The sequence below is a fragment of the Dreissena polymorpha genome, chromosome 3 (assembly GCF_020536995.1).
Source record: "Dreissena polymorpha isolate Duluth1 chromosome 3, UMN_Dpol_1.0, whole genome shotgun sequence".
NCBI lineage: Eukaryota > Metazoa > Mollusca > Bivalvia > Myida > Dreissenidae > Dreissena > Dreissena polymorpha.
In genome coordinates, this window is record NC_068357.1 from 152072069 (window position 1) to 152085967 (window position 13899).

A 13899-nucleotide genomic window follows, 5' to 3' on the forward strand; every position below is an offset into this window, starting at 1 on the left:
TAGAAAGTGATCCATTCACATCGAATATATCCTTCGAATTCCATCCATTGTTGTAATTAGCGGAGATTTAGTGAATAAATAATTCATATATCATAAATGACAGCTTTTCAATAGCGAAACAAACCAATTTATGCAGTAAGAAGTTTTGACTCGAGACTCTCATGGGGGCGGCCATTGTTGAATGTTGAAACACGAACGACAACTCTTCTAGGAGAATGTTATCAATGAAAATCAACGAGGTCGAGGTATTTCGATAAGAAAAATCGAGTTATCTCAATCGGACTGGCTAGGTCTTTACATAGGTCGCCACTGTGAAGAATTTTTTGATGGTTATCATACCTTAGACGATGCTGTTTCAGCATCGTCAAAAAGTGCATGTAAAAACTGTTAAACAGCAGCTTGTGTGATAAATTGTATGTTACCGGTTATGTATTCTTTCATAACTTACATTTAGAATGACAATAGGATTTTGAAGGAAAAGTTCAAATGAAACTAATGGTAAGCGTTTCTTCAAATTCTCATTACCAGAACGAGGCTCACTTTGTAAACACGGTGCGTACATGTTGATATGCAATAAACGATATAAAAATAATGGTTTCCGGACGTTTCTCCCCCAAGACGTTTCCTCCCCAAGACGTTCCCCCACCCCCAAAGACGTGTCCTCCCCACACGTTTCCCCCCCATTTTAGTTTTAGTGCAGACGTTCCCCCCCCAATAAATTTATAATTATTTGGTTGAAGTATAATCTTGGTTTATTATCAAAATTATTATTTTGTTTATGAAGTCTTTAATTAACTTGTAATATCTATGAACAAATGAAGCAGCTTGTATGGGTTTTTTGTTTTAGAATTGTTTTTTTTTTTAAGGGTTTAACTGTGTAAGGATTGCATGTAAATCATTAGTAAGTGCATGTTGGTGTACTAGTGGAATAAATGGATTATTCTCAAAATAAGAAAACTGTGTAATCAAGACCCGTTTTGAATACACAATTAACACCTTATTTCAGTTTGAGTAAACCTGGACAAGGTTGTGCAATTGTAGTTGTTTGTTGTTTTTAATCCAATTAAATATGGTCAATTGGTGAATTGAAAAATGGTAAAATCAAATTTAAATTAATTGCAAAACTGTTTTCCTTGTAACAGTTAAATATGATAAATAAATAAACTTTGTAACTGTCAACATTTTTTTTCATGCATTCATATGTTTATTATCAAATTATTGGATGTCACTGATATTTTATTTTTTACTAATAACTAATTTAGACTAATTAAAACAGAATTGAACTTTCCTTGCACATTATTTCATTATTAATAATATAATAAGCACATGTAATAAAAACTTATTGATATTTAAATAATTTAACTCAATGATATTAATTATATTTAAAAGCAAACAAAAATAAACTTTTTTATTAAATGAATTTGTGGAATTTAAGGAAAACTTAATAACTTTATGAATTAAAAAAAAAATCAATTCAAAGCAATTCATTAATAATAATTAAAACCGTAATAAACTGTTTAAAAATGTTTTTGTATGATAATGTGCTAATCTCATCTTAGTTTCATTCTTTATTCTCATTTATATACATACATTACATATTTATAACAGTGACACATACTCACAATAAAACATTATGTATATAACCGCTCATGATGTTGAGCTATAAGAGATATCGCACACGTTTGCATAGCGTTATATAAAATATCATTCTATTATCACTATTCACAATACTAAGAGATAGAAAGTAAGTGCTACTCTTTCTTTAAAAATAAAATAATCAAAGTTAAGACAATAATTGCTGTAAATTGGAGCACTAGCGCGCTAGTAAAATACATTTTCAAGAATCGAATATCATTCCTGATCAGATCAGGAATACATTAGTTAGCACTGACTTTTTACATTTACATAAAATTACATTTTAGATTACACTAAAACATATATGACATTATTTACACTAAAACATATATGACATTATTAACAAAGTAAAAATTGTCGTCTTTTTAAAAGAGCATGACAGGTTTTAGCACATTGTCTAATCAAGTCTTTATTTGAGAACAGCATAGTAAATTGATCTATTTTTGATAAGTTTGGAAACTCAGAATTGCATACAATTGCCTTCGAGAGTAAACTATCTCTTAAGTCATTATATATTTGACATTCAAGTATAACATAAAATTCATTTTCTACATTTTTACTTAAATAAAAAGGGCATGTTCTATTTTCTTCTATTAGTCCTTCATAACGCCCAGTTTCAATACGAATGGGTGCAACACCAAGTCTAAATTTACTAAATGCAGAGCGATGAGATAATGGTAAAGTTAGAGTACAATACTATTCTACATTATAACTAGACTTTAACAACTTATATAATCTAAGTTTATTGCGTTCTCGGCCAGATGGACCTATATCATTATTAATTCGTCGAAGCAAGCTATTAATGTAACATTCATGTGTAATTTCTTCTATATTAACAGCAAATGATCTTGGTACAGGAATTTTTAAATTGCAGTACATATTCATGTCATTTTCTATAAAATAAGAAGTAACATTGTATATCCAATTTTTACATGAGCGGCTTGATTCACCGTGTGCCCACAAAGCCACTCTTTTGTTGAACCGCGGCCCGTGCATACATGCCAATCTCGCCCAAAACAATGAGACACTTTTCCATTGTCGGACTATTGGTGGCTTCCATGCCATTTCACCGGAAATTCCATCATTTGGTGAATATTTACCAACCCCGAGGAAGAAACGAATAGCCCGGTGTTGAACAGCATCTATGCAAGAGTACGACCGATAACCCCATAAAGGTGCACTGTAGCTAATGACAGGCCAAACAACTGAATCATAGAGTTTGGAGAATACATGATATGGAAGACCCCCAACAGATTTGCATTTGGCAATCAACAGGCCTAAGGCTCAACTGGCACTGTGGGCAACAGCTTTAACAGTAATATTCATATCAAGATTTTCATATAAAACAACACCCAAATAAGTATATCTGTAAACTATACAAAGCTGAATTAAACCACACAAAAACTTTTACGATGTACATGGTGTAGATTTTGGTCTAAAATGAACAATATTGCTTTTATTACAATTTACCACCATATCATTAGTCTTACACCAATCATTTACAACATTGAATTATCATTTGCAAATCTTCAGCAGTTTCTGATAAAAGTACAATATCATCGGCATACAACAAAATACATATCTTTTCATTGTCTAAAGTTAAACCAATGTCTAATAACTTAAGATACAATGTCAGATCATCTATGAACAAATTAAACATCAAAGGAGATAGGACACAACCTTGACGAAGTCCACAGTTTACATCAAACCAATCAGTTTCAAAAGAATTTAATCGAATACATGATTTTACATTTGAATACAATGACTTTATAGCTTTCAAGATAAGCTTGAATATGTACAACCAGGTCTGCTTTGCTTAAGGAGACCTCCAATTTGAACAATGAACTCAGACTTCATCTTCATTTGTAACTAGTAACTTATGTACAGTATCAACACGTGCTGCATTGGTTAGAGCCATTAACATTACAATTTTCAAAGTCAAGTACTTTAATGATATGTTCTTAACTGGACTCAATATACGCAAATATGACAAAACAACATTTACATCCCAAATAGATGAATATCTTGATTTTGGTGGTCTTATATTGAAAACACCCTTCAGAAACCTGACCACCAATGGGTGAGAACCATCTGTATGTGACTCAAACGAGATTCCCAAGGAGGATAAACTGCTCCTAGCCACATTGATTGAACTGTAACTGTGTCCTTTTTCATATAAGTCTGTCAGATACTCTATGACATTGTTTAAAGTAGGAAAAATTTCACTGATTTGCCATTTCTTACAGAAAGATAACCATTTTGATATGTATGATTTGTATTCGTTTCTGGTTGATTGACGCCAAGAAGCGATGAGTATGCTGGTAGCTTTTGGTGAAAGTACTCGGTTTCTGAATGAATTCCCGATACAAGACAGACGACCATAGCCATCTTTCTCCACAGTGGATGTTCTAGATTGTTGTGTTTTATCACAGTTATTGCTTTCGGCAGAATGCGTGGTTGGTCCACAAGAATGCTCAATTGTCCTGGGAACCACGTCTGTGTCGGCAACAGTGGCACATTTATGACTGCCCTTGCGTTGTCCCTCTGGATCTTTCCAATGCAGCGACTGATCAGACTGAAAGGGGAAAATATAACATTTTGAAAATTCAACCCAATCAAAAGAAAACGCATCAACATATTGTGCATTGGGATCAGGCTTGAATGAACAATACTTGTCCAACTTGTGATTTAATCTTGATGCAAACAAATCTATTGTAGGTTTACCCCACAATGTGCAAATGTTCTGAAAAACTTGATTACTCAATTCCCATTCTAATTTGTCATTAAATTCTCGTGACGGCCTATCAGCTTCATTCAATTTCCCTGGTTTATGTGCTATGGATAACCATATTCCGTGAAGGATACAAAAAATCCATATATCTTTTGCAACAATATCGCATGCTAAGGACTTGCATCCACCCATATTCGTTACGTAACACACTGCAGTTGATGAATCGGACAGTATTTTAACATGCAAATGTTGAATACTGTTTTTCAGCGTTTTTAATTATAATTCTATTTCCACAGATATAAATGTAATAAGAAATTGTCCTACATTATGTGACTGTACTAGTTCTAAATATATATATGGTCCAGTTGGACATGTTATTACTGGGGACCTTAATTTCATTCAAAATAAAAACCTTAGAAATTTGCTACGCAGAGGCCCTAAGTACAGACTGCCTATTCCTGTTGATTTTGATGACTGCATTAAGAATATCGTAACATCCTTACATGATTATTGCACTAAATGGTGCAGGAAGGAAAATGCTGAAATTACTGCACTCAATGATTGGAAAACAAAAATATTTAGTATGGCCATGAATAAAATATGTTTTTATGATACACATCCTTTGGCCCTACCACATTCACCTAAATTTAATAAACAAAATCTCTGTAAATTGCTTGAAGACTTAAAATCTAAATTCGTCTTAGTTCCTGCTGATAAGGCTGCTAATAATGTTATCATAATATGACGTGTATTTTATGTTCAAACTATTTCACAAGAACTTTCACAAACTACATCATATTGTGAGTACAATAAGCAACCTAATGAAATTATTACCGACCATATTGCCCAATGCATAAAGTTAAATGTAATAGTCAATATTACTGACAAGAAATTGCCATCACTTTACTGGATACCTAAATTACATAAGACGCCATATAAAAGTCGTTTTATCGCTAATTCAGTGTCTTGTACCACCAAACAATTATCAGTGTATCTTACATCTGCATTAAGTGCTATTAGATATCATATAGCTAAATTTTGTAATAAAGTTTATGAAAATAGTAATATTAACCTATTTTGGTCAATAAAAACACCTTAGAAGTTATTGATAAAATTGAAAACAAAAAATATAAGGTGTCACAGGTAAGTACTTATGATTTTTCGACACTATATACAACGCTTCCTCACGCTTTAATAAAATCCAAACTTGTTTCTTTGATTGAAAAAACTTTTGCTAGAGAGAAATGTTTGTATCTAGCTTTAAACACTAAAACCGCTTTTTTTACTAATCAGATATTAGATAATTACATCATTTGGACTGGTCTTGACTTTTGTGCAGCACTTACTTTTCTTTTGGATAACTTGTTTGTTGAATTTAATGGTAAAATATTTAAACAAATTATTGGCGTTCCTATGGGTACTAATTGTGCGCCACTTATAGCTGACCTTTTTTTATATTGTTATGAAAGCGAATTTATGTTAGAATTATCTAAAACTAAGCAAGTAGATTTGATTAATTGTTTTAACCTTACTAGTAGGTACATTGATGACATACTTAATTTAGATAATCCATTATTTGAACAATATATTCACAAAATCTACCCAAAAGAACTAGTCTTAAATAGATCGTGTATATCCAATACAGACGCTGCGTATTTAGACTTACATTTAACTATTAATAATAATTTGATCAAAACTAGTTTATACGACAAACGGGACGATTTTACCTTTGAAATTGTAAATTTTCCGTTTCTAGATGGCAACATCCCTAAAGGACCTTCCTATGGTATTTACATTTCGCAGTTGGTACGTTATGCCAGAGCATGTTCGTGTATTAAAGATTTTAATGATCGTAATCTAATATTAACTAAAAAATTGCTAAAACAAGGCTTTTTGTATCATAACCTAAGAAATAAATTTGCTAGATTTTACTCTAAGTATGGTGATTTAATTTCAAAATATAATGTTTCTTTAAAATGGCATTTAAATAATGGAATCTCCCATCCATCATTTTACGGAGATGTTTTGAAGCGTGTCCGCAAATTAAAATATGTTAAACCAAATGTTCATATTAAACTTTTCAATTTAATTACCTTGTTTTTATCAAAAGGATACGATGCTTATGTACTTAAAAACACGTGTTTGATGGTTTTCGATTCACTATATCTTTCTTCCCTTAAAATTTGGAATCATTAGTGATATTATAGGCATTTTTCACTGTTGATTAAAATTGTGTCATTGTGTCGTATGAACAAATCTGCATGAATACTACATTATAGGCATTTTTCACTGTTGAATAAAATTGTGTCATTGTGTCGTATGAACAAATCTGCATGTAAACTACAATTGGACTCAAATCGTACATCAAATCATTTCTGTCTTCAGTTGTCAAAACACCTATATACTGTTTGATTCCAATAATGTCGCTTTAATGGAATTACCATTTTTATTCATTTGCTTCTTAATATTAAATCACCTAAACTTGTTTTATTAGTAGCACAGCCCCATTAATATTTTTATTTAGTACTGCCCTTGGAATTTGTTCACGTCATTATGGATTTTTGTGACGTCATACGACCGACTTTCCCAGTTGTAATCTACATGCATAGGTCATTGGGTTTATAACGTTCCATTTTATTTATATTTTCTCTCTGATAGGCGTTTCTTGTTTGATTTAATTATTTTTAATTTGTTTAGCAGTCACATAAACAACCAAGCTATGTAATATGGACTTTTAACACCCATTATTGCTGCTTCTTCCTGTATTTGCGCGATGATTATCTGAGATATTAACTATATGATTCTATATTCTCAAATCTTTTCTATAAAGAAGGAATGTAGTTGACAATTGTTAATAATTTTATTTGATCGTTCGTCAAAAAGTTGTAATTCTGTTACTCTTGTATCTTCAATGCAATTGAGTAATTAAATAGTAATTAAATTGAATGCGTTTTAATTCCCTTTTATTATTGTTTAATTTGAGTTACAATGCTATGACGTTAAATTTTATTTACACTTAAATGTATTATGAATATTGCTGGGCCAAGTGTGAGGTTGAACGCTCTATAACCAGGTTTGAACCCCCAATGCTTTGCATTGACCGTTCCAAGGCGGTGACCCCAGCTTTATTCATATTTTGTGTTTACGTTGGTTTGTATTGTGCTGTATTGTGCTGTTTTGTACTGTTTGGGCAATCGGTCACTTGCCTTAAATAAAGGAACCACTAATTGTTTTTAATGAAAATTCAATACTGCTCCAGCAGCTGGAGTTTCACTTCTTTATATTGAGAGAAAAAAGGATGGCCCTTAGTTCCAAAACATTAATATGAGATTTCAATTCCTCTCTTGACCATCGACCACCACCTGTTTGATTATTAAAAGTATATCCCCAACCTTGAGTGCTAGAATCAGTCTGAATAACAACGTTGAGGTTACCTTTATCTATCTTTCTGCATTCAGACATAATATGCGTTTCCCACCATTTGAGATCTAGTTTCATGCAAGAACATATATGCATTTAAGCGTCATAGTCGCCTTTACTTCTTTTTAGTGACTTAATTTTTTCTCTCTCAAGGTCATGATAATGCAACTTCCCATTTTCAGAAAAAGAAAAAGAGGAAACCATTAAACCAATCACTTTAGCAACCTCTCGAATTAATGCTGAACTCAGTTTTAACAATTTTGTACATTCTGCTTTTATACAATCTTTTGTGTCCTCTGGCAAATACACAATCATTCTCTCTGAATCAATAACATGACCCAAAAGGTTATAATTTTTGCAGATATCATTACAGATTTCTCATGGTTTATCATAAAACCTAGCTTTGTCATTAATTCGACAGTATCTTTTATGTTATCTAAGCATTATTGTTTTGTTTTCCCTGCAAGCAAACTATCATCTATAAACCCGGAGGAAATATTTCCTGCATTACGAAGAGTGGCATACACTGGCTTCATAATTTTTGTAAACCACAGAGGTCCGTGTGAAATTCCATTCGGACAACCACGAAATTGATAAGTGTTGTTTCTCCATTAAAACCTTAAATATAACTGATCTTCCTCAGCCATTAAAATTGAATAATATGCATGACGTATGTCTATGGATGCCATGTACATATCTTTGGTAATCAAAGTGAGAGCGTTTTCAAAAAAGTCCATCTTAAAATGACGATAAGGAATGAAGGCATTCAAATCTTTAAGATTGAGTATTAATCTATACTCATTGTTTTTCTTTAATCTGAGAAATATTGGGGACAAAAATTGTTTTTGATCAAAATCCACAAGCCTTTTTACATCTTGACTCAGGAGTTTTTGTTTTTCTGCATCAATTATCAAAGATTCCTGATCATTAAATTTCCTATTTTGCAATTAAAGTCGACATGGTTTGAGATTGTCTACAAATTAAATAAGACAATTTTCTATTATATCCAATACTTTTTTATCTGATGTTATGTTTTGCCATTCTAAAACAAAATTGGCTAATCGACCAGCTAAAAAAAGTTCACTTACTTTGTCTAAGTTCTGTATTTGACCCCTCCTCTCCGAGGCAGGTTTTTTGGATCCTGTCCATACTTTAATGGCCCTTGTGAAGGGTAGGCGTAAGCCAAAGGACTCTGTCCACGTCCTCTCATTTGCCCGTAGCCTCTATTCCGGCCTCGTAATCCAGGTCTACCCCTGTACATGTAATTGCCTCGTCCATACTGTCCAGACATTTTAAAACCGATCTTAGCCGAGTCCTCGATTTCTCTAGCTGTTTTGGAAATGTAATCACCTAACATCTCCTTTGTAACTGGAAGGGAGTGTGTACACAAATGAGAATACTCTCGTTTTAGTTTTGGGCGCAACATATCTCGCCTCATCATATTCACCTGGTAGTTTGCATGCCCCATGAGAGCCAACGCATCATTGCAACTGTCCAAAATTTGTTTTTCCCTTTCTGTTTCCGACTTATCCTGTTCATTGGCCACTAACATGGTCATAGTTTTTGTCAAAAATATGCCTGCCTTCACTATAGATGTTGCAATTTGTTGCATTTTCTTGTCTTTGCGCCTAGTCTGTGGAGACATGACATCCCACACTAGTTTATTCATTTTGGCAACCATCAAGCCATCACAATTGCCTGGACGTGGGCAATTCTCATCCTTTACTGTTTTTTCATACAGTTCCTCGTGCATTCCTTTTCTGAATAAATCAGTGACGTTATTCGCCAAATATTCGTCAATGTCGTTACCACAGACATCAGTTGGTTTAAATTTCTTTGCCAAACTGGCGAATTTACTGGACTTTCCACTTTCTTCAGACTCTAAACTTCGTTTACGAGACGGCCCCGCCTCGTCAAAATTGTCAATTTCTTCGTTGTCAAAATAATCACCACAGTCGTACTCGTAACTGCAATGTTCAATGGCCTCTATTCTATTTATGAGAGCCGTTTGGGACTGTTGAATGTTTTTCAAACACTCCATAATAATGTTATTATTTAGATCATTGTTTGTGTTAGACGGTGTGTTAGACGGTGTGTCCAACACATTCGATGTTTTCTTAGCCGGAGCTTTCCCCTTAGAAACTTTTCTCTCCGGTTCTCCGCGCGGTTCTCCACGAGAACTGCTATTCATGGTATCATCGGCCATATTGGCAACAACCAATGTTTGCACCATGTGCAAACTAATTTTGGAGTTTCCGCGGCGCAACTACGTTGTCACCTTCCAATAATATCGATAAATATCTTAAAAATTATTATTTTCAAAAAACACAACGAATCATTACAAATTACGTCGACAAATTACACGATTTTATCAAACCACGTATGATAGCAGTTTACTTTGCGAATAGCGGAAGCACACTGATGCGCATGCGTAGCGGATGTACCATCTCAGTTAACTACCGTATTCGTTCTAATAAACGAAATAAAATTGGTGTGTATTCGTAAATGTGGCACAATGTTGAACATTTGCAGACAGGGAATATAGCCGTAATGCTCCAACATAAGACCCTGTCTATATGGAACTTAAGGAGTATTGGGCTATGAAGAAGAAACGTCCCCCCAGAGTTGCGTTAAGACAATATTTAAAAGAAAGTCAATAGTAATATTAGTATATTACAGTTAATTACTTACTTGTCGCCAAAAAAACGGTTACCTTTATAGGGCCACGTAAGAATTATAAGGTAAAACAATGTATTTTACAGTTAAAAATTAAACAAGACAAAGATGTTTCTATATAAAAGTAAATTATGTACATTATGTACAAAGCTACAAGCATTTATTGATAGGTAAAATACATGATGCCACCCTGGGGGTTTAAAGAAGGAGAATTTGGAAGTGTAGGCTGGTGTGGGTGGGGCGAGCCAGCAGGGGTACTACTGGGAAGGGTACAAGGGAGGTAATTGTGGAGGTGAAGTTTTATGGTGGTTGTGTCCCCTAGACCAGAGGGAGTGCACGGTAAATGGAAATTACAAATGGAAAATGATGGATAAAATTTAAGACAATATGATATTGTTATAGTGAAATAATCCAGTAAAATGGAATTGGTTAAAGAAATACCAAGTCATACTAAGATGCAGGAAAAAAACGCAAGATACCTTAATCTAACCTATAATACTAAATATATAGGTGATGAAACAGAGTAAAAATGGTACATAAGTACCTCATTTGCTATATAAGCAAAGTAACAATTTTCATAGAAGTTAAGGTAAACAAACAAACAATAAAGTACAAGTGTACTTTATATACTATAATACTTAATATAGCAATTTTAAAAATAATTAAAGTACCAAAGAGTTGGTAATGCCCTTTTAAGGGCTAAAATGGGTTTTGCAAGGTGTATGACCCTGCACCGTGCACTCCTGTCTGACATGGCTCTTCGAGTTTGAAGGAGAAGGGGGTTGTCAGAGGGGAAGGGAGGGGGTGCAATGCAGCCAACTTACCCGGGTTACTGAACAGCCTCGTCCTTTCTTTAAAATAAAAACTGCTATAAAATATGAATATATTAAGAAACTGAAGAATGTAAATGGTGGACTAACGTCATACTCTTATAAAAAATGTTTTAAAATAAGAAATACCAGGTCAATACCATTGGCCTGATTTAGAAAGGGCAAGGTTGAACAATAATCCCGTTAAAAACTAAAACAAAGTTGTGTCGAAATGACAAAAATCCAACACACTAACAAAGACTACGTTAGACTTGTGCAAAAATAACACGGTTTAAAACAAATCAGTCACATGACTGAATAATAGGGTGGGTGTTGGCTGCTCTCCCTCCCCCAAAAACCTAGATCTTGTCAGTTATCTGACAGTCTAGAAAGTATTTGGCAAGGGCAGAGAAGACCAGGCCCCTAGCTGCTCCCTTGTGGTCTAGCACGTTGGAAAGGTTTAAAACTAGTTCATGGGAGTGCAAATCCAGCTTCAAGGTGGTCCCTCTGCGCCTTACGGTTTTGGCAGTGCAGCAGCATGTGGGGCGCAGTGAGGGGTTCCTGGCACCTAGGACATGCACGGTTTACACTGAGGACATACTTTTCCGCGCCACCGGGTAATAGGGTGGTTCCCATCCTCAGGCGCGTGATGGCTCTGTCAAGAACAATGCTTGCTGAGTATCTGTCAGGCGGCCTGAGGGTTTTCACGGGTCTGATAAAAGTATGTCGACAGGAGGCCAAATTGTCAGTCCGGAGATTCCACTGACCCACGATAAATTTCTTTGCCAGGGAGTAGATCTCAGTAGGCGCCAGGGGTTCCCCAGCATCTACGGCCCCCCCCCCCCTCAAGAGGCCCTCTTTAGCCCCCCTGTCAGCCTGTTCATTCCCACTGAGGTTGACATGTGCTGGACACCATACTAATGTGACCTTTAAAGATTTGTCTAGGAACTGTTGATGAAGTTCCAAAATGCTAGTTAAAATATCAGGCCTAGATCTGCTATTTCTGTTTTTTATAGACTCAATAGATGACATTGAGTCTGATAAAAAAAGCAGCTTTAGTAGGCTTATTGACCAATATCCGGCACAAAGAGTATTTAATTGCCAAAAGTTCTGCTGAGAAAATAAAGAGATTGTTGCTGAGCCTGTGCGTTTTGGTAATATTTTTTGAAGGAATTACAAAAGAGTTGGCTACCAAACCAGAGTAAGGGCATTTAGAGACGTCTGTATAGATTTTTAGATGCTCAGCATACTTATTATCTATGAGTGAGAGAGCTTCTGACTTGATGAGTTGTGGCAAGTCAGTTTTCGTTTTTTATTAGAGAGAAATAGGTCAACATCAATGGGTCCAAGCGTCCACGGGGGGTCTTGGATGGCCTCAGGTCTGCTACAGGTACCTTGTCGAGGCCGGCATCCTCAACAAGGGTCCTAATACTCGCACCGAATGGTAGGGCGATATGCTTACGCTTAAGTATTTTCCCCTTGATGAAGGTGCCAGTCCCGACAAGTTTGTTTACAGGGTTTGAGCCATGCCGAGACTTAGCCCTGGCCCAGAGTTAAGTGACTGTTGTTTTCTGCGCAAGTCAAGGGGTAGCATACCGGCCTCCTCTTCAAGCAGTGCACCCGGTGTGCAGTTTAGGGCTCTCAGAGCTATCCTAAGGGCCTTGTGTTGAATGGCATCAACCATTTTTAGGACGTTTGGCTTTGCACATGCATAGATCTGGGCTCCATAAACTAGCTTTGGACGTATAAGGGACTTATAGAGAGTTAAGAGGCTATTTTTATCTGATCCGAAACCTGTGCCCTTTCGCACCTTTTTGCCAAATATTTGAAGTGGTGAGTAAAGGTTAACTGTTTATCTAGGTACATACCTAGAAATTTCATCACTTTTTCAAAAATAATTTTGGTGCCGCCTAAATTTAAGTCCAAAGAGTGCTGAATTTGGTCGCCAAATAACACTCCTACTGTTTTGGTTGGAGAAATTTTAAATCCCCATTCAATAGACCATTTCCATATGGAGTCTAAGCCTGCTTGAGCCCTCTTCTGCAGGCGTAACATGTTAGACCCCTTTATCCAAGTGCCTGAGTCGTCGGCAAACTGGGAGATAACCATTCCTGAGTCTTTTACGGCATCAGGTAGGCCGTTTACGATGAGGGAGAACAGAGTTGGGGATATTACGGAACCCTGGGGGTGCCGCGGTCGGTTATGGCTTCCTCCGATAACTCCCCATCGACCCTGACCTTGATTTTGCGACCCTCTAGGAAAGCTCTGAGGAAGTGAAAACAGTATCCAGTGATTCCATAGTCAGCTAGCTTTTTTAATATGCCAAAGGTCCATGTTAAATCAAAGGCGGCCTAAAGGTCCAAAAAAAGTGCTAGCACTGATTGCCCTTGATTTTTTGCAGAAAGAATATCATTTTGTAGTCTAGCTAGCTGATCAAGAGTGGAACGCCCCTTCCTAAAGCAAGACTGGAAGGGGTTTAGTATGTTTTTAGATTCCAATAAGTGTTCTAATTCGTTTTTTACCATTATTTCTAGTAATTTGCCTGCGTGAGATGTTTATCTTATTGGACGATATGAGTTTGGACCGTTTTTGTCCTTACCGGGTTTAGGAATAGGAATCAATGTGGCC

At 35.5% G+C, this 13899-nt stretch overlaps 1 protein-coding gene across 1 annotated transcript; it reads right to left on the minus strand.

Annotated features, from left to right (window-relative positions):
* Positions 1 to 4174: 4174 nt before the first annotated feature.
* LOC127873950 (uncharacterized) lies at positions 4175 to 10195 on the minus strand. The gene is made up of 2 exons (XM_052418054.1): positions 8875 to 10195; positions 4175 to 4210 (listed from the first exon to the last, which is right to left on the minus strand). Exon 1 carries the CDS (start codon positions 10017 to 10019, stop codon positions 8880 to 8882), a length of 1140 nt encoding a protein of 379 aa, XP_052274014.1. The 5' UTR covers positions 10020 to 10195; the 3' UTR covers positions 4175 to 4210; positions 8875 to 8879.
* Between the last annotated feature and the right edge of the window lie 3704 nt (positions 10196 to 13899).